Source organism: Ambystoma mexicanum, chromosome 14, assembly GCF_040938575.1.
Source record: "Ambystoma mexicanum isolate Mex_15411 chromosome 14, UKY_AmexF1_1, whole genome shotgun sequence".
Lineage (NCBI taxonomy): Eukaryota > Metazoa > Chordata > Amphibia > Caudata > Ambystomatidae > Ambystoma > Ambystoma mexicanum.
Genome location: NC_090940.1, coordinates 84248862 through 84275604, shown reverse-complemented (window position 1 = coordinate 84275604; position 26743 = coordinate 84248862). Strand labels below are relative to the sequence as shown.

General features: G+C 51.2%; 1 protein-coding gene across 2 annotated transcripts in view; it reads left to right on the top strand.

The window, feature by feature from the left end:
• ARHGAP11A (Rho GTPase activating protein 11A) overlaps window positions 1-26743 on the top strand; it is a 350081-nt gene that overhangs the window by 258433 nt on the left and 64905 nt on the right. For both annotated transcript variants that reach the window (XM_069638559.1, XM_069638560.1), the window contains one exon: window positions 23508-23613. In XM_069638559.1, coding sequence (XP_069494660.1) covers window positions 23508-23613 — 106 coding nt within the window. The remainder of the gene's footprint in view (window positions 1-23507; window positions 23614-26743) is intronic.

Here is a 26743-nt window from a genome sequence, read left to right as displayed (position 1 = left end):
CGTGCATTTGGCAAATGCACTCTAACCCCTTTGCATGTGGTGGGGGAGACTGCCCATGGCCACCGTGTCCCTCCGGTCGCAGGAGCACCCAAACGGTTTAAGAGGAGCTGCCGGGATCCACCCCCCGCCCCTCCTCCAATGCCAGTGTGTGGAGCTTCCCTCCAGCCACTGGGACTCACCCTCAGGGCGGCAGTACTGCTCAGTTGCTGGACTCGGCCGAGGCGGCGTCCTTGGGGCGCCTCTTGCCTTGCTTGCTCGCCAGTGCTCAGCGTTCCACTGGTGGGGATGCAGGCGTGCTCCCACAACAGCCCGCCACCAGTGTTCACGGGTTGGAAATGCCTCTTCAACTCCGCCGTCGGATCTTCGGGGTCTATAGGGAGCGTCCAGGGACACAGGCCCCTCTCCACCCTGTAGGGAGCGTCCACACAGGTGTACGCTAGGCAGCCTCCGCTCCTCCTTGCTGCATCGCGGGCCCGGCTCTCTCGCCTCGCCCGATGAAAGAGGAGCGCAATGCGAGAGGGGGAGGGGCGCCGGTCCTCAGCTATCCGCCTTTTACCGTTGGGGCAGGTTCTCAGGACACAGGAGCTTGACCCCCCCCCCCCCCCCCTGTTTCACCAATGTATCCAACATCCAAATATCGCAGGTTGAAGGCAGATGGATGTCTGCTTGACACAATAACTCCTCCTAGTGCTCAGGGCTGAGACGGAGCTCAGGCAGCCATCTTGCCTGCGCCCCCTGGTGGCCTTGCATACTGCCATTCTAAACTTATTTTTATACTTGGTTTACTTACCAGAAGTATTGTTGGTTTTTATATTATGACTTACAATAGTGAACTGGATGGTCCCCAGCCAGCCCTCTGACTGGGGATCTTCAAACAGCTAGAACCCTCGAGATAGATGGGGATGCAGATTTGTACTTGTGCATCAAATAATTATGACAACTCAATAGTTTTGCAAAGGGAGTCATTTTAAGGACAAGGACAAGGACAAGTACATAAAATGGGGAGTACAACAAACATCAGCAACCGCTCGATCTTCTCTCTTCCAACTCCAAATTAATTTCAGAAAAAAACACAGTATTTATAGAAAAAACTCGTCATCACTGACGTGCAATCTTGAAAACTTAACATGCAACGTGATTGGTTATAGGAAGGTAACTATCATAGGTACTATATCTGTATATGGTAACTGGGAGAGGGGATTGGTCAATAAATGTGAGGTGGGCCAACTAAGCCCTTCCTTCAAATTAGCCACTATGAATGTCACTAAAATTAATAAATTATTCTCCAGCATGGGGGTCTGGCATGTATTCACATGCTCATGAATATTGCCTGTCGTCAGGCTGAGAATACTCGGTAAAGAAAAAATCAGTATCGGTTTAGTTTCTGATCTGTCTTTCTTAGTAGTAACCAATCACTGGTCTGTGTCATACTGCCCCCAGCCTATGACTGCCCTCTCCCTAAGCCCCGCACCTGGCAGCCATCCTCAGATTTTTACAGCACGTTCAAGTGTTGGGAGTCCTTGTGCTATAGCTCTCGAGCTTTTACTGCATTTTGCGCTTTTTCAAAGAGATCTCATTTTTCGGTTCAATTGAGCCTCAAGCTCCACCGTTTCTACTTCCAATCAACGGGGACCCGTTTCGGATTTTTCGTTGAGTTACGCTTCTTGGAGGATTCCAGAAGTTTTCTGAGGCCTACCTCACGGACGAGAGGAACATGGCCCAGGAGAATGGAAGCTCGACTCCCGGCAAACTTTTCAAGATCTGCCCTGGTTCCGGCTGAGAGGTCCTGTGTCCGCGGAAGCTGCTGAACCCCCGACGATCCCCCTGAAATGTAATTCCCAGAACTAGATTTCAATTCAGCTCTGTAAACTACACCCCAAAGGGAAAGGGGGAAGTGGATAACAAAACACCAGGCAGACTACGTCAATGCTAACCAGAGCTGAACCTGCAGAGGATATAAGAAAAGCAGATACAATTCCTTTATTTACTTACTTAACCTTAGGAATGGGAAAGACTTTAAATCCTTAACTAATAATTAAGAATCATATCTGGCTCTTCTCTTGAAATTTCTTAGAGAAGCTTGTAAAGAAGCTGAAAATCTCTTACTTGAGACTCTTGAAATTCACAGCAACTTCTTACTTTGGGCAAATCTGGAAAATTTAGTTTTGTCTCTTTTCCAAAATGCATTAGTTGTCCAGTAAAATTGTCTTTATTTATTCTTTCCTTTTCGTTCAAACTTTTCTTTTGTTTTTTCAAACTATTTACAATTCAATTGAGTTTGTGAATTCTTGAAGAAACACGTGTTAAACTCACACGCGGGTTATTTCAATACAGATGAATTTCACGTTGAAAACTTCCTGCGTTGAAGAACACGCGCACGGTAAGCAAAATCCACGCGCAGAAAACACACGCGCTTGCCTATTCACGTCAAATAGAATTCACGTGCAAACGAGAACACGCGCCTTATAACCCACGCCAAAGAGTTCACTCGCGATCGAGAGGAACATGGCCCAGGAGAATGGAAGCTCGACTCCCAGCAAACTTTTCAAGATCTGCCCTGGATGCAATCTACAGAATGTGTTCAAGGAGGACGAGCATTCAAAATGCCTTTACTGCCTCCACGAGGACAAATGCACGTGGAGAAGGACTGTGCGTTTTGCATGAACATGTCGGATCGGACTGTGAGGGATCGTCGGACCCGTCTCTCCAACTGGCTGGAAGGCAAGAGCCCCGGCGACGGGGGCCCAACAGAACGCAAAGCACTGCGAGTCCGCGGGCACCGGGAGCGCTGAACGGTCGGGCTCCTCGGCTGCCAGGCAGGGCGCACATTCACCGACGTCATCAACCACGAGCCAACGCTCTGGCTCGGGGAAGAGACAATCAGAGAACCCGGCTAAGCTTCTGGAGAGGCCCCGGTCGATCTCGAAGGAACTGGCCGAAGGGGAGCGAGGCGGTGACCCTCCCCCTAAGGTGAAGGCCTCAAGCGCGCCTAAGATAGTGAAGGCCTTGATCCCGGACAAGGACTCGATTGAGGGAGTCGCTGCGGCCCTGGTGAAGCCTGTGGAGGCTACCCCAGTGGAAGCGACCTCGGGGCCCAGAGTTTCCCTGCCTCCGTGGAGGGAATCCTCTTTCAAGCCCATCGAGAAAACCCCCGTGAAGAACCCGGTTGATAAAGGGGGGGGGGGGGCAATGGCCGTTATGGACACAACCTCTGAGGAGAAACTGACTGAGGGGAGGAATCCTGACGAGGGGGACGACGAGAGCGAGGGAGGCGACGGCGAGGTTCCCGTGGAGGAGGAGCAACCGTCGCAGCCCGAGCCACAGGCCTTTTTGACGGCAATCCCAAGCCATATGCATGGAGATGAGGACGAGGCTGCCCCTACCCCTGACGGAGGACCCCAGCTGAATTGGGTCTGTCAGGAAGCCCTCTGAACAAGAGGAGAATTCATCCAGCGCCCTTTTAGCCCGCACGGCCTTCTCAGCCTTTGTCGCCTTCCCCGGTCCCGAGGGATGACTGAGGAACAGACACGGCCACGACGGGGACGGATGATGACGACGGGGACGGGACTGACCGCCCGTCTCCGATTCCTCGGGCGTCCCCGCCCGACGAAATTGGCTCCTTCCACGCCATGATTGCCAGGGCGTCCGAGCTTTTTCAGCTCTGCCCCAAAGAGAAGGAAGGCTTCCTCTACCAATGGCGTGAGGCCATGACATCTGGGATGAGGGACTTGCCCTCCTGAAGAACCCGTCCACGATGCCTGCCAAGAGGGACCGGTGCAGAAGTACAGGGTCCCCGAAGCTGCCCCGTTGTGCCTTAGGGCACAGCCGACCCCAGATTCGGTCGTCTCAGCAGCGGCCAAGAAGAAAGAGTGGGGGGGCGCATCGGCTTCATCTTCAACTTCCCCACCGGACGGCGAGGGAAAGAAACTGGACGCCATGGGACGACGAGTCATCTCGGCGGCAACGACGATTAAGGCAGCCAACGCCCTAGCGATTGTGGCCCGTTACGACAGGGAATTGTGGTACAAGATCGCCCCCCCCCCCTGTTGGACTTCCTACCGGACGACAAGAGGGCGGAGGCCCTGGCGATCCTACAGGAAGATGAGGTGGCGTCGGACCACGCCATAACGGTAGCAACGGACATTGCCGACACCGTTTTCAGCCAGTTGGGCAACAGCGTTTGCCTTCGACGGCTTGGGTGGCTCAAGGCGACGTATTTCCACCAAGACATGCAAGCCAAGGTTTTGGACATGCCCTTCGACGGGAATAATCTGTTTGGAAAGACAGTGGATGAGTCGCTGCAGGCCATCAAGACCGACACAGAGACGGCTCGGTCCTTGGGAGTGAGGTTCTGCAACAACAGCGACTGTCCTTTCGGAACTCCAGAGGCAAGCAAGGTGCCTCCAAAGGATTCGGTGGCGGCTCCTTGACGTACCGTCAGGCGGCCCGCTCCTCGTCGCAAGAAGCTTACAGGGGATGAGGCAAGTCTGGTGGATCTCGCCGTCGTCGCCAGGGAGGCCAGGCGGGAAGGCTGCTTCCAAGCAAGACTGAACCGGCGTTGCGTCGGGCCCCCACCGAAGCACCACGGTGGGAGCCCGGCTGACGAAGTTAGTCAGCATGTGGGAGTCCATCTCCACCGACAGTTGGGTGCTGGATGCCCTGGCCCACGGGCACACTCTGGAATGTCTAAAGTGCCCCCAAATTCCTCCTCTGGCCAGGAAGGAAAACCACATCCCTCAACTGCTGTTAGAGTTAAGGGCGATGCTCAAGAAAGGAGCCATCAAGCTTGTCCCAAAGAGGCTCCGAAGTATACTCAAGATACTTTCTCGTCAGAAAGAAGACAGGAGGATGGCATCCCATCCTGGACCTGCGTCGACTAAACGGATACATCAAGGCACAGAAGTTCCGGATGGTCACCCTCCAGCACGTGCTGGGCCAGCTGGAGGAAGGCGACTTCCTATCGTCGTTGGATTTGGAGGATGCGTACTTTCACATACCCATACTAAAAGGACACCGAAAGTTTCTCAGGTTCGTGGTCCAGGAACGGCACTACCAGTTCAAGGCCCTCCCATTCAGATTGAAGTCGGCGCCCAGGGTGTTCACCAAGTGCATAGCGCCAGTGGCGGCACGGCTGCGCCTGCAGGGGATCCACGACTACCCCTACCTGGACGATTGGCTCATCTGAGCAAGAACAAGGGAACTCGCCGTCTAACACAGCGAAGACCGTCTGGCTGCTCACGGACCTGGGATTTTCCAACTTCCCCAAATCCCACCTGGCTCCGTCGCAGGTCACACTGTTTCTGGGAGCCAGGCTCGATACAGTAGCGTGATTGGCCTCGCCGTCGGAGGAAAGGACGAAGGCCATTCTGGGGAAGTTGCAGCGTCTACTGGCCACGGACGTGGCTAGGGTGAGGTCCATCAAGTCCCTTCTCGGGATGATGTCCTCATGCATCTACCTGGTGCGCCTGTGCAGGCTTCGGATGCACCTTTTACAGGAGTATCTCTACACCCGTTGGATGCAAGCGACGGGCAGCTTCGAGGACAAGATCTCACTCAACGAGGTATTCCGCCAAGCAATTCGGTTGTGGGGCACCCGCGCGCATCTCGCGGCGGGCACAGACTTTCAGACCCTAGCACACCAGGTGACGACGGATGCCTCCCTGGAGGGGTGGGGAGCGCACACCCGAGATCTTCACACGAGAGGCCTCTGGCTCCCGAGGAGAGGACGCTCCACATCAACATACTGGTGCTCCGAGCAGTTTTCTGGGTCCTCAGGTCGTTTCTCTCGTCCCTCAAGGGCAAGGTGGTGAGGATCTTCACCGACGACAACACCTGCGATGTTCTACATCCGGAAGCAGGGAGGAACAAGATCCCCAGCCCTGTCCAAGGAAGCCCAGGATCTGTGGCACTGGGCCGTTGCCCAGAGGATGTTTCTGGTACCCTTTCATCTGGCAGGGACAAACAACACAATTGCCGACTCACTCAGCAGGGAGCTGCGCTCGTGCCACGAGTGGGAACTGGGTCAGGATCAAGTGGATCAACTCAACGATGGGGCAAACCCCAGATCGACCTGTTCGCGACTGCGACGTACTCCAAGTGCCAGAGGTTCGCCAGCAGGTTTCCCCAGCCGAGGAGCAGGGGCGATGCTTTCTCGTTCGTATGCGTTCCCTCCGTTGCCGTTGCTACTGCGATTCGTCAACCAGCTCAAGAGGTCCCGGTGCAGGATGATCCTCGTCGCATCGGCGTGGCCGAGGCAGATCTGGTTCCTGGACCTTCTGGACTTGTCAGCGTCCCCATCAGTCAAACTGTCGACGGACGCAGATCTTCTCTCCAGAGAAGGAGGCGCCATCCTTCATCACGACCCGGAGTCGCTGAACTTGCAGGCCTGGCTCCTGCAGCGCTAGATTTTGGAGGGTACGATATCCCGGCGGACTGCAGAGAGGTTCTTGCAAAGGCCAGGGCATCCTCAACTCTCAAGTGCTACGGACACAAGTGGAAGAGGTTCTCTGTCTGGTGCCGTGCACAGAAGATTAACCCTCTACGGATTACGGCCCCTCAAGTGCTACTGTACTTAGTCGCTGGCCAAGCTGGACTAGCTCATGCTTCCATCAAGATACATCTGGCAGCGATTTCCCGATACACCAGAACTGCAGGACGGTCATCCCTGTGGTCTCATCGCCTGGTGAAGGAGTTTATGAAAGGACTGTTCCGATCGTGCCGCCGGTGAAGGCTCCGGCCCCGGCGTGGGAGCTCAACGTGGTGCTGACCAAGCTCATGGGACCTCCGTTCGAGCCTCTGCACTCGGCCCCGTTGAAGTTTCTATTGTGGAAAACAGCTTTTCTTGTGGCCATCACCTCCGCACGACGAGTGGGAGAGATCCAGGCCCTTTCCTGCAAGGCCCCGTACTTGACTTTCCACGACACGAGGGTAGTGCTCAGGACGCACCCCTCCTTCATGCCCAAGGTACCGTCGGACTTCCATCTCAACGAACCCTTGGTGTTGCCTGTGTTCTTCCCGTCGCCTTCGTCGCCGGCTGAGAGGACTTTGCACTCGCTGGATGTGGCTAGAGCGCTGAAGTTCTACGTGGACCGCACGAAGTGTTTTCGGAAGACGTCACAACTCTTTGTGAACTTTGGACCTGTCAATCAGGGGAAGGCTCTCTCGAAGGCTTCCATTTCCAGATGGCTCTCCGGCTGTATCATGTACTGTCATCGGTTGGCAAACCGACCGCTGCCTGGCCGTCCGAGAGCCCATTCCACCAGAGCGATCGCAGCTACCACGGCGTTCCTTTCTGGTGTGCCCCTGCTGGACATATGCAGGGCTGCTACGTGGAGGTCGACGCACACCTTCACGAAATTCTACTGCGTCGACCGGGATTCCAGGGAGGAGTCCAGGGTCGGCCAAGCAGTGCTGCGCAACCTGTTCGCCTGAGGTGAGCCTGGTGAGGAGGTAAGATGCTTAATGTTGAGTTTGATGTAATGCTTAATGTTGAGCCTTTGCCACCTCCCGTGGTTGTGCATGTGTGTACTGCTATGTATTCTTTATTCATGAGCATGTGAATCCATGCCAGACCCCATGCTGGAGAAGGAACAAGTTACTTACCTGTAACTGTTGTTCTCCAGCATGGGTCTGGCATGGATTCACATGCGAACCCTCCCGCCTACCCCTCTGCGGCTCTTCACTTGGTCATACTGCCACTTTACGTGCTTCCAAATCTGAAGATGGCTGCCAGAGGCGGTGCTTAGGTAGAGGGCAGTCATTGGCTGTGGTCAGTATGACGCAGAGACCAGTGATTGGTTATTACTACGAAAGACAGATCAGAAACGAAACTGATACTGGTTTTTTCTTTACCGAGGATTCCCAGCCTGACGACGGGGAATATTCATGAGCATGTGAATCCATGCCAGACCCATGCTGGAGAACAACAGTTACAGGTAAGTAACTTGTTCCTAATCCCTCATCCACACCGGCTTAGACCTGGCTCTATGTAAAGAATCCTCTTCGACTTTTGACCTTTGACTATCATCTTCTCTGACCTTCCCACCTCTCTTTTCCCTGTTCTCATCCGTCACCTCTCCTCTCACCTTTTCATTAAATTTAATGTTATTCCTCTCCACCTTCCTCAACTGCTCCTCATCTTCACTCCTTTTCTCATCACCCGCCTTCGCCAATCTTCCTTTCGACCAAACTTCCCCACCTTCCAGAACTACCACATTACTTTTTACTGCACATATTTTCTTAGGACCCAGAAATCTACTTTCCACACACTTGTTTACTAGTCTAGGATTTTTGACATACACCTTTTCTCCCACCTTCCAATCACGTTCCTTCACTCTCATCCTGTCATCAAACAGTTCCTTATTTCTTTCTTGACTCAATGCAATAAGTTTCATAATCTGATTTCGGTCCACATTAACCACTTTAGCCATTCCTAGCCATCCTGGACAAAGCCTTGTCCCAGGCTCCCTTCCCTTCATTGAAACAAATGGGGATACTCCCGTCACCGAATGAGGCGTAGTGACATAATTCCATGTCAGCATCCTTAATACTTCCCTCCATGGTTGCCTCGAATTCATGGCCATCTACAGGCCCCCCTTTATGTACCTGTTAACTCTTTCAACAAGACCATTTGCTTTAGGATTATACAGAGCCGTCCTTGTGTGTTTTATACTGTATCCTGCAAGAAACTTTTTCATTGCCCCAGACACAAATTGTACCCCATTATCTGACACAATTTCCACCGGGACTCCTTCCTTAAGAAATACTTTTTCTAAGAATCCAATTAACTCCCTTGCCGTGACCTCCCTTACAGCCTCCCACTCAAACCATTTGGAATGGAAATCCACTACAACAAATACGAACTTTAAACCATCTCCCAGACCTGCCACCGGACCCATTATGTCCACTGCTAACTTACTCCACGGCTGGTCCGGTACCACATTTGGAACTATTGGAGCCTCTCTCACCACTCTGCATTTGTCACTCGTTTGGCAAACTATACAATCCTTGACACACCTTTCTGCACACCTGTCAATTCCCGGCCACCAATAATTCTGCCTCAATTTCCTTTTCATAGCCGCTTCTCCAGGATTCCCCTGATGAGCCAGTTCAACTAGTACTGACCTTAGGGAATGAGGAGGAACAATGCACCTCCCCCTCCTTAACCTATCCTCACATAAGTTTAACTCATTTTTTACTTCCCACCAAGTATTGAATTTACCATCCAAATTTTTCCTTTCTGGCCACCCCGTAACCGTCCAACCTTTGACTAACTTGAGGTCATTATCAGAGTCCTCTTCCTTCGCCCACTCCTCCTTGCTGACCGCACTTTTTACCTCTGCTACCACTAACTCCTCCTCTGTCACTCTGTCCTCTATTGGTTCACCCTTAAGAGGCAGTCTGGAAAGGCAGTCTGCCACAACATTCCGCTTCCCTGGTAAATAGCTCACTTCAAAGTTAAAGTTTTGGAGTCCCAGACCCCACCTGCTTATTCTTGGAGAACCCGTGGCCCACCTGCCACTCTCAAACATCTGAACCAGTGGTTTGTGGTCCGACCTGACCACAAATCCTCTTCCCCACAAGAAGAACTTAAAATGATTTACTGCCCAAAACATTGCCAAAGTTTCTCTTTCAATGACAGAATATTTGCTCTCTGCCCCTCTTAGCATCCTAGACGCAAATGCTATCACTCTCTCAGTATTGTCCTTATTGTACTGCACTAACGTCGCACCCAGTCCTAACATGCTCGCATCCACTACCAATACAGTTTTGTCCTTGGGTTCAAATCTACCTATGGATGGCGCCTCACCTACTGCTTGCTTAATACACTCAAAAGCCACATCACATTCCTTAGACCATTCAAACCTCACTCCCTTTTTTAGCAACATTCTGAGAGGCACTGATACCTTGGCAAAATCCTTCACAAATCTATGATAATATTCGGCCAAACCGAGAAATGATTTCACCTGCTCTTTGTCTTTGGGTACAGGTGCGCACCTTACTGCTTCCACCAAGTTCTTTTTTGGCCTCACCCCTTGCTCATCTATCTCATGTCCCAGATACTCCACCCTATGTACCGCAATCTTACACTTGCTCCTCTTCACCGTCAACCCTGCCTCACCCAATCTGCTTAACACTTGTCTCAACACTTCATCATGTTCTTCAGTAGAACTAGCATATATCAACACATCGTCCTGGAACACAATGTTTTTCACTCCACTCAACACCGTCTCCATGACCCTTTGGAACACGGCTGCTGCGGACGCCAACCCAAATGGCATCCTACAGTATCTAAATGAACCAAACACCGTGATAAATGCTGTCAGGTGTTGACAATCCTCCTTCAACGGGATCTGATGATAAGCTTGTGAAAGATCAATAACTGAAAACACTTTGGCATTGCTCAGGAATGATAGCTGATCACCTATTATTGGTAAGGGATGTCTATCCACTAGTATATTTCTATTCAGATCTCTCAAATCCACGCATAACCTAATGTCTCCATTGGCCTTAGCTGCTACTACTACCGGCGATAGCCATTCCGAGCTTTCACTCTTCTCTATTATTCCTCTTTGGAGTAACGACTCCACTTCTTCTTTGAGTTTCTCATTCAATCACCTTGTGCACCCTCGGTCTGGCCCCTGCCTTTAATTGAATTTCATGTTCAAAACCTTTCAACAATCCCAGTTCCTCCTGAAACACCATGAGATACTCCTTTTTCCCATTTATCCTTCAATTCAGCCACATCAACTGGTCTCTCCGCATTCGCCTGTATCCTAATTCCCAATTTCCACTGTTCTTCCCATCCCAGAAGTGAAGAACCTTCTTGAGTAACGTATATCTCTGCTTCACAGCTCCTCCCTTATACTTGATGGAAGCTCGGAACATCCCTATAATTCCAATTTTAACATTTCCATATGCATACGGTTCAATATTATGCTCCTTTAATTTTGTCACGTCTCCTTGCATGCAACTCAAGAATGTCGCCTTGGACATTAATGTCCACGGTGAGCAACTGTCCACCTTCATTGTCACCACTCTTCCATCAACCATGAATACATCGGTGGGTGCACATCCCTTGCTTGATACTTCTGTTATTTCCAATACATGCTTTGTTTGCTCATTCCCACTTCTAAATCTTCACCTTGTTCCGACATTCTTCCTCCTGCTTCAATGCTCTGCACCGTCCCTGATTCCCTACACACTCTCGCGAAATGCCCTTTCTTTTTGCATTTTAAACACGAGATGTTCCTGGCTGGACAAAACATGCTTGTGGAAATATGACGGTTACTACCGCACTTGTAGCATTTGATTTCTTTGTTGAAGCCAGTCTTGCGAAATCCCTTTACAGCAGCCACTTCTCCCTCTGACTTGTCTCCCTTCATAGTGGTCATATATTTATGGGTCTGTTCCATACTCCTTGCCAGTTCTATGGCCAACTCCAGTGATGCATCCTTTGATAGTAACCTCTCTTGTATCTTTGTTATTTGTGCAACGGACTAATTGGTCCCTTATAAGAGAGTCTGTGAGCGGCCCAAATTCGCACGTATGACTAAGAGACCTCAACGCTGCAATGAAGTTTTCCACCGGCTCTTGTGGATCTTGTATTCTTTGGAAGAACTTGTCTCTCAAATGTTATATTTTTCTTGGCCTCAAAATGGACCTCCAACTTCTTTTCTGCTATAGAATACTGGTCCATCTCTCCCTGGCCTTCTTGTGGAGGATCCGGTAATCCATCATAAACACTTCTGCCTTCGGTTCCCAAATTGTGCAGCAGGATTGCCTCCTTTCTTGCTGCTGCAAACTTATCCCCTCCAATGGCAATCAGGTACGTGTCAAAAAGCTTCTTCCACCTATCCCACCTTATAGGTGGAGCACCAGGTTCTGATGGGAACGGTGGCGGAGGTGCCATACTTGCCGCAGCCATTTTCTTGTACTTAGTGGCTTACTTTCCAATTTTCGCCCTTGGTGTTACTTTACTTTTATCTCCAATACTTTCTGCCAGTCTCCTGTGCTGTCCCTTTAGGCGATTCTTATATATGAATAGTATCTGTTCACAATATTAGTCTTACTTCGACACACCATATAATTAAGACTATGCCGTTACTTTACTGTCCTCTGGGAGGAAGTCTTCCTGTGCACACTACCAGCCACTGGGTTTCACCTCTGCTGTATCTTTAATGTCCTGTTCTGAACACCCCCTCTTATGGTGTTTTTCATCTACTCAGAATTTTCCTTCTTTGCACCTCCTCCCTGGCTGTGCCCCCAAACCCCCCTCTCCCTGCTCCTCACCTTCGTGTCCAATGAGAGGGGGATTGGGCAGCACCCACCAGGACAAACAGCCTTTCCTTGTGTGGCCGTTCACGTGAGAGTGGGGAGAATGTCCCCCTGCAGCGCCACGCTCCAAGGCACTGCGGAGACAGCTGCTCTTCAGGCCCCCACCTCTCCACCGGCTTCCTCCTGTTTCCAGCTATAAATAGCACGTTCCGCTTCAAAGGAACGTCGCTAGGCTCCTCGGCAAGCTCAGTGTGCCCCCTCGTCGCCACTTGAAGAAGGGAGGCCACACTGAATAAACATTTAGTTGTTTATTTTAACACGGAGCTCGCCAGTCGCCCCTCTTTCTTCAGGCCGCCTTTCATCTCCTTCAACTGCCGCTCCTCGCTGCGGTCACGCGACTCTCATTCCATACAAGCTCGAGAGCGCGCGCGACCGCCGCGAGGCACATTACATTCTTTACAATGAGCTGTATGTTCGATTTGATGGATGATAGCCCGGCGGTGGCTGGGTGCGCTGCCGCTTCCTCCATCCCTTCGTCCTCGGCACGGAACTTGAAGCGTGCGAGGGACTCTTTCCAGCTCACCCCCTCACTTTGTTCCACAGGGGCTCTGGACACTAGCTCGCTTGCTCTTCAGCCCAGCCGTAGAGTCGTAGAGTCTGGGTCCCAGGCTCGTGGTATGCGGTGCTCCCCCCCCCCCCCCCCCCCCCCCCCCCTTGCTGTTCCAGGCAATCTTGAGACTGTTTCTTCAGTGTGGGTCTAAGTAGCCTTTACAGGAGCTCAAGATGATAGTCCACGCCGCCCTCTGCCTTCCAATTAAGCGGAAAATGTCAGAATCACAGCAGGATCCCCGGCTGAACACTTTATGGCTCAGCTATTGCCCCCTTGTTGCGTTCCAAGCCACCCTCACGGGGCGGCACCCACAGGGGTCCGGTCTCAAGCTGTATCTATGCTCACCTTCCTCTCTTCCTATCTGCCTTGGGGTGCCTGGTAGGGCCATGGGTGTGTTTCCCGGCTCCTTAAACACTGCCCCAATGTGGATCTGCTGCGCAGTTAGGGGTGGCCCCGTAAGGGCTGGTGGCGCCAAACGCTTACTGGACCTCTCTTCCTTGCCCATGCCACCTGCTTCGGATCTCTGGGGATCTCGCCTCCTTTCACAGCAAGCTGCTTTGTCCCTGCCCAAGTTGGCCCCCTGGTCAGGACCCCAGATAGCCCACTCCTCCTCACCTCTTGCACTGGGAAGAATCAGTACTGCACAAGGTGGGGGAGGGGCGCTGGGCTGCAGAGAGACAGGTTGCAGTTCTGACTGCTCCCTTTATCCAAAGGGCTGTCCGTCCATGTGGTCAAATCCCTGGTTCTATGTGCGTGCATTTGGCAAATGCACTCTAACCCCTTTGCATGTGGTGGGGGAGACTGCCCATGGCCACCGTGTCCCTCCGGTCGCAGGAGCACCCAAACGGTTTAAGAGGAGCTGCCGGGATCCACCCCCCGCCCCTCCTCCAATGCCAGTGTGTGGAGCTTCCCTCCAGCCACTGGGACTCACCTTCAGGGCGGCAGTACTGCTCAGTTGCTGGACTCGGCCGAGGCGGCGTCCTTGGGGCGCCTCTTGCCTTGCTTGCTCGCCAGTGCTCAGCGTTCCACTGGTGGGGATGCAGGCGTGCTCCCACAACAGCCCGCCACCAGTGTTCACGGGTTGGAAATGCCTCTTCAACTCCGCCGTCGGATCTTCGGGGTCTATAGGGAGCGTCCAGGGACACAGGCCCCTCTCCACCCTGTAGGGAGCGTCCACACAGGTGTACGCTAGGCAGCCTCCGCTCCTCCTTGCTGCATCGCGGGCCCGGCTCTCTCGCCTCGCCCGATGAAAGAGGAGCGCAATGCGAGAGGGGGAGGGGCGCCGGTCCTCAGCTATCCGCCTTTTACCGTTGGGGCAGGTTCTCAGGACACAGGAGCTTGACCCCCCCCCCCCCCCTGTTTCACCAATGTATCCAACATCCAAATATCGCAGGTTGAAGGCAGATGGATGTCTGCTTGACACAATAACTCCTCCTAGTGCTCAGGGCTGAGACGGAGCTCAGGCAGCCATCTTGCCTGCGCCCCCTGGTGGCCTTGCATACTGCCATTCTAAACTTATTTTTATACTTGGTTTACTTACCAGAAGTATTGTTGGTTTTTATATTATGACTTACAATAGTGAACTGGATGGTCCCCAGCCAGCCCTCTGACTGGGGATCTTCAAACAGCTAGAACCCTCGAGATAGATGGGGATGCAGATTTGTACTTGTGCATCAAATAATTATGACAACTCAATAGTTTTGCAAAGGGAGTCATTTTAAGGACAAGGACAAGGACAAGTACATAAAATGGGGAGTACAACAAACATCAGCAACCGCTCGATCTTCTCTCTTCCAACTCCAAATTAATTTCAGAAAAAAACACAGTATTTATAGAAAAAACTCGTCATCACTGACGTGCAATCTTGAAAACTTAACATGCAACGTGATTGGTTATAGGAAGGTAACTATCATAGGTACTATATCTGTATATGGTAACTGGGAGAGGGGATTGGTCAATAAATGTGAGGTGGGCCAACTAAGCCCTTCCTTCAAATTAGCCACTATGAATGTCACTAAAATTAATAAATTATTCTCCAGCATGGGGTCTGGCATGTATTCACATGCTCATGAATATTGCCTGTCGTCAGGCTGAGAATACTCGGTAAAGAAAAAATCAGTATCGGTTTAGTTTCTGATCTGTCTTTCTTAGTAGTAACCAATCACTGGTCTGTGTCATACTGCCCCCAGCCTATGACTGCCCTCTCCCTAAGCCCCGCACCTGGCAGCCATCCTCAGATTTTTACAGCACGTTCAAGTGTTGGGAGTCCTTGTGCTATAGCTCTCGAGCTTTTACTGCATTTTGCGCTTTTTCAAAGAGATCTCATTTTTCGGTTCAATTGAGCCTCAAGCTCCACCGTTTCTACTTCCAATCAACGGGGACCCGTTTCGGATTTTTCGTTGAGTTACGCTTCTTGGAGGATTCCAGAAGTTTTCTGAGGCCTACCTCACGGACGAGAGGAACATGGCCCAGGAGAATGGAAGCTCGACTCCCGGCAAACTTTTCAAGATCTGCCCTGGTTCCGGCTGAGAGGTCCTGTGTCCGCGGAAGCTGCTGAACCCCCGACGATCCCCCTGAAATGTAATTCCCAGAACTAGATTTCAATTCAGCTCTGTAAACTACACCCCAAAGGGAAAGGGGGAAGTGGATAACAAAACACCAGGCAGACTACGTCAATGCTAACCAGAGCTGAACCTGCAGAGGATATAAGAAAAGCAGATACAATTCCTTTATTTACTTACTTAACCTTAGGAATGGGAAAGACTTTAAATCCTTAACTAATAATTAAGAATCATATCTGGCTCTTCTCTTGAAATTTCTTAGAGAAGCTTGTAAAGAAGCTGAAAATCTCTTACTTGAGACTCTTGAAATTCACAGCAACTTCTTACTTTGGGCAAATCTGGAAAATTTAGTTTTGTCTCTTTTCCAAAATGCATTAGTTGTCCAGTAAAATTGTCTTTATTTATTCTTTCCTTTTCGTTCAAACTTTTCTTTTGTTTTTTCAAACTATTTACAATTCAATTGAGTTTGTGAATTCTTGAAGAAACACGTGTTAAACTCACACGCGGGTTATTTCAATACAGATGAATTTCACGTTGAAAACTTCCTGCGTTGAAGAACACGCGCACGGTAAGCAAAATCCACGCGCAGAAAACACACGCGCTTGCCTATTCACGTCAAATAGAATTCACGTGCAAACGAGAACACGCGCCTTATAACCCACGCCAAAGAGTTCACTCGCGATCGAGAGGAACATGGCCCAGGAGAATGGAAGCTCGACTCCCAGCAAACTTTTCAAGATCTGCCCTGGATGCAATCTACAGAATGTGTTCAAGGAGGACGAGCATTCAAAATGCCTTTACTGCCTCCACGAGGACAAAATGCACGTGGAGAAGGACTGTGCGTTTTGCATGAACATGTCGGATCGGACTGTGAGGGATCGTCGGACCCGTCTCTCCAACTGGCTGGAAGGCAAGAGCCCCGGCGACGGGGGCCCAACAGAACGCAAAGCACTGCGAGTCCGCGGGCACCGGGAGCGCTGAACGGTCGGGCTCCTCGGCTGCCAGGCAGGGCGCACATTCACCGACGTCATCAACCACGAGCCAACGCTCTGGCTCGGGGAAGAGACAATCAGAGAACCCGGCTAAGCTTCTGGAGAGGCCCCGGTCGATCTCGAAGGAACTGGCCGAAGGGGAGCGAGGCGGTGACCCTCCCCCTAAGGTGAAGGCCTCAAGCGCGCCTAAGATAGTGAAGGCCTTGATCCCGGACAAGGACTCGATTGAGGGAGTCGCTGCGGCCCTGGTGAAGCCTGTGGAGGCTACCCCAGTGGAAGCGACCTCGGGGCCCAGAGTTTCCCTGCCTCCGTGGAGGGAATCCTCTTTCAAGCCCATCGAGAAAACCCCCGTGAAGAACCCGGTTGATAAAGGGGGGGGGGGGGCAATGGCCGTTATGGACACAACCTCTGAGGAGAAACTGACTGAGGGGAGGAATCCTGACGAGGGGGACGACGAGAGCGAGGGAGGCGACGGCGAGGTTCCCGTGGAGGAGGAGCAACCGTCGCAGCCCGAGCCACAGGCCTTTTTGACGGCAATCCAAGCCATATGCATGGAGATGAGGACGAGGCTGCCCCTACCCCTGACGGAGGACCCAGCTGAATTGGGTCTGTCAGGAAGCCCTCTGAACAAGAGGAGAATTCATCCAGCGCCCTTTTAGCCCGCACGGCCTTCTCAGCCTTTGTCGCCTTCCCCGGTCCCGAGGGATGACTGAGGAACAGACACGGCCACGACGGGGACGGATGATGACGACGGGGACGGGACTGACCGCCCGTCTCCGATTCCTCGGGCGTCCCCGCCCGACGAAATTGGCTCCTTCCACGCCATGATTGCCAGGGCGTCCAAGCTTTTTCAGCTCTGCCCCAAAGAGAAGGAAGGCTTCCTCTACCAACGGCGTGAGGCCATGACATCTGGGATGAGGGACTTGCCCTCCTGAAGAACCCGTCCACGATGCCTGCCAAGAGGGACCAGTGCAGAAGTACAGGGTCCCCGAAGCTGCCCCGTTGTGCCTTAGGGCACAGCCGACCCCAGATTCTGTCGTCTCAGCAGCGGCCAAGAAGAAAGAGTGGGGGGGCGCATCGGCTTCATCTTCAACTTCCCCACCGGACGGCGAGGGAAAGAAACTGGACGCCATGGGACGACGAGTCATCTCGGCGGCAACGACGATTAAGGCAGCCAACGCCCTAGCGATTGTGGCCCGTTACGACAGGGAATTGTGGTACAAGATCGCCCCCCCCCCCCTGTTGGACTTCCTACCGGACGACAAGAGGGCGGAGGCCCTGGCGATCCTACAGGAAGATGAGGTGGCGTCGGACCACGCCATAACGGTAGCAACGGACATTGCCGACACCGTTTTCAGCCAGTTGGGCAACAGCGTTTGCCTTCGACGGCTTGGGTGGCTCAAGGCGACGTATTTCCACCAAGACATGCAAGCCAAGGTTTTGGACATGCCCTTCGACGGGAATAATCTGTTTGGAAAGACAGTGGATGAGTCGCTGCAGGCCATCAAGACCGACACAGAGACGGCTCGGTCCTTGGGAGTGAGTTCTGCAACAACAGCGACTGTCCTTTCGGAACTCCAGAGGCAAGCAAGGTGCCTCCAAAGGATTCGGTGGCGGCTCCTTGACGTACCGTCAGGCGGCCCGCTCCTCGTCGCAAGAAGCTTACAGGGGATGAGGCAAGTCTGGTGGATCTCGCCGTCGTCGCCAGGGAGGCCAGGCGGGAAGGCTGCTTCCAAGCAAGACTGAACCGGCCGTTGCGTCGGGCCCCCACCGAAGCACCACGGTGGGAGCCCGGCTGACGAAGTTAGTCAGCATGTGGGAGTCCATCTCCACCGACAGTTGGGTGCTGGATGCCCTGGCCCACGGGCACACTCTGGAATGTCTAAAGTGCCCCCAAATTCCTCCTCTGGCCAGGAAGGAAAACCACATCCCTCAACTGCTGTTAGATTTAAGGGCGATGCTCAAGAAAGGAGCCATCAAGCTTGTCCCAAAGAGGCTCCGAAGTATACTCAAGATACTTTCTCGTCAGAAAGAAGACAGGAGGATGGCATCCCATCCTGGACCTGCGTCGACTAAACGGATACATCAAGGCACAGAAGTTCCGGATGGTCACCCTCCAGCACGTGCTGGGCCAGCTGGAGGAAGGCGACTTCCTATCGTCGTTGGATTTGGAGGATGCGTACTTTCACATACCCATACTAAAAGGACACCGAAAGTTTCTCAGGTTCGTGGTCCAGGAACGGCACTACCAGTTCAAGGCCCTCCCATTCAGATTGAAGTCGGCGCCCAGGGTGTTCACCAAGTGCATAGCGCCAGTGGCGGCACGGCTGCGCCTGCAGGGGATCCACGACTACCCCTACCTGGACGATTGGCTCATCTGAGCAAGAACAAGGGAACTCGCCGTCTAACACAGCGAAGACCGTCTGGCTGCTCACGGACCTGGGATTTTCCAACTTCCCCAAATCCCACCTGGCTCCGTCGCAGGTCACACTGTTTCTGGGAGCCAGGCTCGATACAGTAGCGTGATTGGCCTCGCCGTCGGAGGAAAGGACGAAGGCCATTCTGGGGAAGTTGCAGCGTCTACTGGCCACGGACGTGGCTAGGGTGAGGTCCATCAAGTCCCTTCTCGGGATGATGTCCTCATGCATCTACCTGGTGCGCCTGTGCAGGCTTCGGATGCACCTTTTACAGGAGTATCTCTACACCCGTTGGATGCAAGCGACGGGCAGCTTCGAGGACAAGATTTCACTCAACGAGGTATTCCGCCAAGCAATTCGGTTGTGGGGCACCCGCGCGCATCTCGCGGCGGGCACAGACTTTCAGACCCTAGCACACCAGGTGACGACGGATGCCTCCCTGGAGGGGTGGGGAGCGCACACCCGAGATCTTCACACGAGAGGCCTCTGGCTCCCGAGGAGAGGACGCTCCACATCAACATACTGGTGCTCCGAGCAGTTTTCTGGGTCCTCAGGTCGTTTCTCTCGTCCCTCAAGGGCAAGGTGGTGAGGATCTTCACCGACGACAACACCTGCGATGTTCTACATCCGGAAGCAGGGAGGAACAAGATCCCCAGCCCTGTCCAAGGAAGCCCAGGATCTGTGGCACTGGGCCGTTGCCCAGAGGATGTTTCTGGTACCCTTTCATCTGGCAGGGACAAACAACACAATTGCCGACTCACTCAGCAGGGAGCTGCGCTCGTGCCACGAGTGGGAACTGGGTCAGGATCAAGTGGATCAACTCAACGATGGGGCAAACCCCAGATCGACCTGTTCGCGACTGCGACGTACTCCAAGTGCCAGAGGTTCGCCAGCAGGTTTCCCCAGCCGAGGAGCAGGGGCGATGCTTTCTCGTTCGTATGCGTTCCCTCCGTTGCCGTTGCTACTGCGATTCGTCAACCGGCTCAAGAGGTCCCGGTGCAGGATGATCCTCGTCGCATCGGCGTGGCCGAGGCAGATCTGGTTCCTGGACCTTCTGGACTTGTCAGCGTCCCCATCAGTCAAACTGTCGACGGACGCAGATCTTCTCTCCAGAGAAGGAGGCGCCATCCTTCATCACGACCCGGAGTCGCTGAACTTGCAGGCCTGGCTCCTGCAGCGCTAGATTTTGGAGGGTACGATATCCCGGCGGACTGCAGAGAGGTTCTTGCAAAGGCCAGGGCATCCTCAACTCTCAAGTGCTACGGACACAAGTGGAAGAGGTTCTCTGTCTGGTGCCGTGCACAGAAGATTAACCCTCTACGGATTACGGCCCCTCAAGTGCTACTGTACTTAGTCGCTGGCCAAGCTGGACTAGCTCATGCTTCCATCAAGATACATCTGGCAGCGATTTCCCGATACACCAGAACTGCAGGACGGTCATCCCTGTGGTCTCATCGCCTGGTGAAGGAGTTTATGAAAGGACTGTTCCGATCGTGCCGCCGGTGAAGGGTCTATCCCCGGCGTGGGAGCTCAACGTGGTGCTGACCAGGCGCATGGTCCCGCCATTCAAGCCTTTGCATTCGGCTCAGTTGAAGTTCCTGTCATGGAAGATGGCGTGCCTTGTGGCCATCACCTCCGCACAACACGTGGGAGAGATTCAGGCCCTATCCTGCAAGCCTCCATACTTGACTTTTCACGAGACGAGGGTGGTGCTGAGGACGCACCCCTCCTTCATGCCCAAGGTGCCGTCGGACTTCCATCTCAACGAGCCCTTGGTGTTACCTGTTTTCTTCCCTTCGTCGCCGGCCGAGAGGACTTTGCACTCGCTGGATGTAGCTAGAGCGCTGAAGTTCTATGTGGACCGAACAAAGAATTTTCGGAAGACATCACAGCTGTTTGTGAACTTTGGACCTGTGAACCAAGGGAAGGCTCTCTCGAAGGCTTCCATTTCCAGATGGCTCTCCGGCTGCATCATGCACTGTCATCGGTTGGCAAACTGACCGTTGCCTGCCGCCCGAGAGCCCATTCGACGAGAGTGATCGCTGCTACCACAGCGTTCTTGTCTGGTGTACCCCTGCTGGACATCTGCAGGGCTGCTACGTGGAGATCGACGCACACTTCACGCGATTCTACTGCGTCGACCGGGATTCCAGGGAGGAGTACAGAGTCAGCCAGGCAGTGCTGCGCAACCTGTTCGCTTAAGGTGAGTCTGGTGAGGAGGTAAGAGATGCTTAATGTTGAGTTTTATGTAATGCTTAATGTTGAGCCTTGCCACCTCCCGTGGTTGTGCATGTGTAGTGCTATGTATTCTTATATTCATGAGCATGTGAATCCATGCCAGACCCCATGCTGGAGAAGGAACAAGGTACTTACTTGGAACTGTTGTTCTCCAGCATGGGTCTGGCATGGATTCACATGCAAACCCTCCCTCCTACCCCTCTGCGGCTCTTCACTTGGTCATACTGCCACTTTACGTGCTACCAAATCTGAGGATGGCTTCCAGGGGCGGGGCTTAGGGAGAGGGCAGTCATTGGCTGGGGGCAGAATGACCCAGAGACCAGTGATTGGTTACTACTAAGAATGACAGATCAGAAACGAAACTGATACTGATTTTTTTCTTTACCGAGGATTCCCAGCCTGACGACTGGGAATATTCATGAGCATGTGAATCCCATGCCAGACCCATGCTGGAGAATAACAGTTACAGGTAAGTAACTTGTTCCATACGTCCCATTGGCTCTACTCTATATAGGACCCTAGATTTACACGGCCCACTGTGATTGGGTTGGCATCAACCCCATTCATACTTTTCCACTTACGTCTAGCAGAATGCAGAACAGCCAGCCAGGTGCAGGGAGTTAGTCTGCACCCCAGCTTCCTTGCCATTATGTTACAATCAATCATCACCTCAGTGGTCATGTGTCAATTACTGCTTTGTAGTTTGGCCTCGCATCTGCTTCTTGGTTTGAGAATCTTTAGGGAGTATGGGCATGGCAGAGATCCATGGGTAGGTGTGAAAGTCTTACTCTTCCCGCCTGCCTTGTCACGTGGCTAGGAACCGTGAAATCGGCCTCTTCTTCATGTATTTTCGTGTATTTGATTTAATTCTGCCAGTCTTGTACCATCTGTGGCTTATCTTGACCTTTCTGAACAGGATACACTGTTCTTGTCTCCTTAATTGTATCCGCTGTCAGCCTTTTCCAACCAGATACAACCTGGGCTTCTTGGTATGGTTACCTTCAGCGGAGTGTCGCTCTTAATTCTCGATTTGTTTGCTGCGACACTCTCCCCTTGAGACCTTTAGTAACCTTTGTTCAATACTGCTCCTCTGCGTAGTGGAGTTACACATGTATAAAGTGCTTTTGAGGTGTATATATATCTATATGTTGGTGCTTGCTGCAATCTATTTTACTAATAAGCATAAGCAAGCTTCACAATTTCTTTGCTTCTTGCGGTTTCTTGCATCTGCACATCTTTAAACTAACTGAATATATTCGTGTATATGGCATACGTTTCTTCATCTTGGGTTTGAGATGTCATTTATCCATAGTATCTCCTTTTGACTTTGTTTTCCATCCGCATTCTCTGGTCTTGTATCTGTGTGTGCCCATCCGATGTTTTATGACGTTACCATTCGTCTTCTTTCATTATCTTCTTGGCTTCTTTGGGTATTCCATTCTGTCTTGACTGTAGATATAGTTTTCTCAATGGGTACCTTTACTGTCCAGGTTTTCTTAGGTGTCGGTACTTCAATAGGTGATGTTACTCTGATATGCACTGGGCAGAGCCCAACCGCTGCTCTTTGCTGGTTCATTTGTTCATCATACGTCACATACTTTGCCGTGAAAGTTCTGGGTACTACGAAGGGGGTGGCTGGAGTGTGGATGACACTTGGCACTTCCTCTTCAATAGTGCTTACCTTGCTAAATAATTCTCTCTATTTGATTTGTAACATGCCAGAGATGATGCACAGGACAAGCGGAGGCAAGGTGGTTTAGGGCAGTGCTATTCCTGTACAAAAACGTCTTCAGACATTTGCCTGTGTATATATAAAATCATTATTTTTACAATATATCATTTTATGTTTCTTTCGACCATATGCATGCTACACGTTCTTTGGACCTTCCTACAGCCATCTCCTAAGATGAGTCATACTACCATTGCCTTGAGTGGTACAGACGTATGCTAAGAGTTGAGTTTCTGTATTGCCCAAGGATAGTCTTATAAAGTATTTTAGGGCAGACTTTACAATAACAAGTTAGTGGACGAAGGCCTCTTCCTGTGAGTCAGGCTGCTGCAGGAGCAGGCCTTTCCCCATCAAATTGGCCAGGCGGGAGATTTACTGACTGAGTACCTGAATCACCACAAAGGTACCTTTTCTACTCAGATGTGCGCAAAGGCTCTGTCTTCCCCAATATGTTAGACCTGCTTTTGCAGAAGGCCAGTTGGCAGACATGCTTTATGAGCAGGTCTTCTCAACAAGCTGTTAAGTAGGGCCACAGACCGTACCTGAATCACCAGGTAGGCATCTTTGAGTTTGTATTCTTATGTGACCCCGAAGAATAGTCTGTACTCGTAAACCTTTTTTTTCGGTTTCTTTAATAGTTGGAGCATCAGTTACAGTTTAAATTATATATGCATTTCTTTTCAGAGTTGAATCTGGAAAAACTGGATGTTTCTCTCCAAAAATAAGTCGAAAAGAAATGGTTCGCCGATCTCTTCGCCTAAAGTTCAGTCTGGGGAAAAGCAGCAGAGAGGTAGGAATTCTGTGTCTCTTTTCAGAGTGTTTATTTTTTTAACTTATAATTCAGTTTCCAAACACTGCTTTGATTTTGGAATGTTTTCCCGCCTGTTGGGAGAGGGACTCCCAAAGGCTGTTCTGCTGTGTCTAGCAGTGTGTAAGGTTTTGTTAAATCTAGCCCTCTAGTTTGTTTTATTTATTTGTATAGCGCTCCAAACCCAGAGGTAGAAGGGTGCTTTAAGAAGACGGTTACATAATAAATATCTGTTACATAATTAATACACACATACATACTTATATTATATACATATAGTGTGCAATTTCAATATGCAGTCATTTACAATACATGCAGCAGTTTACCGAGCTGGCGATGTGAGGATCGGAGTCAGTAGTACTACTCTTTGGTCAGGAGCCAGTTTATAACCTGCTTCCTGAAGATCTGGAAGGACTCGATGGTTTTGATGTTGAGGGGTAGGGTGTCCCAGAGTTGGGAAGCAAGTACTGTGAAGCTGGTTCCTCCGGCTCTTTTTAAGTGGAACCTGGGCACTGTCAAGGGTTGCGTGTTGGAGGATCTGGTGGTAGGTTTCATGGTGAATTTGTTAGCTAGATATGGTGGTGCTAGGTGATTAAGGGACTTGTACGTGAGGCAGATGGTTTTCAAGTCAATTTTCTGGCCATTTGCAGGCTTTCCTGGCAGTGGAGAATTGCTCTCGCCTGGGAATGTTTAGGGCTGCGTGCAGGAAGTTTTTTTTTTTGTAGTACCTGTAGTTTAATTAGATTATCACCTAGGTACAGGCCGTTGCATTAGTCCAGCTTGGATTGTATGAGGGCTCTGGCGAGAGTGAGGCAGCTATTGGATGATAAGAAAGATCTGCTGGCCCTGATGAGCTTGCTGGTATAGGCTGAGGCGATCGTATTGGTTTGTTTGGAGAGTTTAGTGTTGGCATCCAGGTAGAAGCCAAGGGTTTTCACGCTTTTGGCAATGGGGATGGTGTGACCATCGATCGTGATGTTATTGTAGCTGGCACTAAGTTTAGTTAGGTTGTTGGGGGAGCCGACGATGGGGAGCTCAGTCTTCTCATCATTCAGGCAGAGGCCATGAGATGCCATCCATGCCTGAATGATGGAGAATATTTTGTTGATCCGGGTGACGTCTGCTTGGTAATTACCTGTGATGGTGAGGAGTATCTGGGTTTCATCTGCGTAATTTGTGTAGGTGACACCTAGACGGTCCAGTTGGTCAAAAAGAGGCTTTGTAAATATGTTGTACAAAGTGGGGGATACACAGGAACCCTGTGGGACCCCGCATGAGATGGGGATGGGGTCTGCTGCAGCTGTTGTTGAGAAGAGCCGCATGGTATCTATTTGCCGGGAAGGATTGTGTCCAGGTGATGTCAGAAGAGAAGTGAGCTGTGGTGGCTAGGTGATTGCAGAGGATTTCGTGGCTGACCAAATCAAAGGCCGCTGAGAGGTCTAGGAGGAGTAGAATTGCGGCATGGCCTTTGTCTTTAATTTCATCAATCTGGCTTTTGAAATCAACAAGGGAAGTTTCTGTTCCGTGTTGAGGTCTGAAGTCAGATTGACTTATTCCTAGCAGTTTGTTGGATTCCAGGTATTCCTGAATTTGGATGTATGCAACTCTGTCCAGGATTTTTAGTAAGAATGGGACTGTGGTAATAGGCCTGTAGTTGGTGGGTATGGCTGGGTCTAGGGATTGTTTTTTCAAGAGTGGGAGAACCCATGATTGTTTTAGGTTGCTGGGGACTGAATTATTGATGAAGGATAGGTTAATAAGTTTGGTGATGAAGGGGGAAAGCTCTCTAGCTGCGTCTTTTATGATCTGGGCGGGACAGCTGTCCCCTTTGCAGTTCGATGTTTTTAAGGAGGTGATCATTTTTTGGACTTAAGCCATGGTAACTTTCTTAAATGTGAAGCCCGAACTGGTATTGTTGGGCGTAGGTGGGCTAGGGTTGGTGACCTTGTTATTGGAGAGTTGTTGGCGTTTGTCCTCCATTTTGGTTTGGATTCCTGTAATTTTGTTGAGGGCGTTTTGGATGCTGGTGCACCAGGATTTGTCTTTCAAGCAGATGTCTGGGGGTGAAATAGGGTTTTCTAGTTCTTTCAGAATTTTGAATAATTCTTTAGTGGAGGACCCTGCCTGAGCAATCCTGGTGTTGTATACATCTTTTTTGGTACGAATTATCTCGCTTTTGTATAGAGAGATGTTCGTGAGGTTGGATTTGTTTTCCACAGATGGGTTGGTTTTCCATGTAAGTTGTGCCTTGGCTTTCTTTTTTCTGAGTAATTTGAGTTCAGGGGTGAACCACGAGTTCAGATGAGCTTTTGGCTTGTCTTTGCGTAGTTTCAGGGGGGCAATGGTGTCCATTGCCTTAGCTATGGAGTCATTGAAGGTGTCGATCAATAGGTTTAAGTCAGCGTTGGTTGGGAGAGCGTTGAGGGTGGGTAGGACCAGAGGTAGTAAGGCTTCGGCATTGATGTTGCGTTTGTTCCTGGTGAGACAGGCTGGTGCCAGGGGGTATTTATTGGGTAGTACATGATTAATGTTGACCTCAAGGAGGATCAGGTGATGATCTGTCCAGTCAAGGATTCTCCCCTTTTGGTGGGTGGGGAGTACATTGAGTTGCGTGAAGTCATGTTCTGTTAGAACATTGGCTAGGGATGCAGCATGTGCATCGTTTGGGTCCTGGTAGCCAAGGTTGAAGTCACTGAGGATCATAATTTGTGCTGTCAGTTTGATGTTTTCAGCAATGAGAGATGGGAGGTCTTCTTCAATGACCCCAGGGGGGCATGGGGGTCTGTATATTAGGTGGAGGGTGATCGTGCTTGTGGGAGAGGCTTGCAATTTGGCAGGGAGCATTTCACAGGATGTGAGTGACTGAGGGAGATGATCTGAAGTCTAAGGAGGATTTGTAGATGATCGCTACGCATCCTCCCCTAGTGTTAGGTCTATCAGCTCTGAGGATGGAGTATTTGTCCGGGATGGCTAGTGATGAGTGTAGTCCGGACGCCTCATGAAGCCAAGTTTCTGTTAGGGCTAGGAAATCGAGATCATTGGTGAGAATGTTTGCGATTTCTGTGGGGTGGGCAGCCAAGGATCTGACATTGAGTAGGGCTCCTTTTAGTGG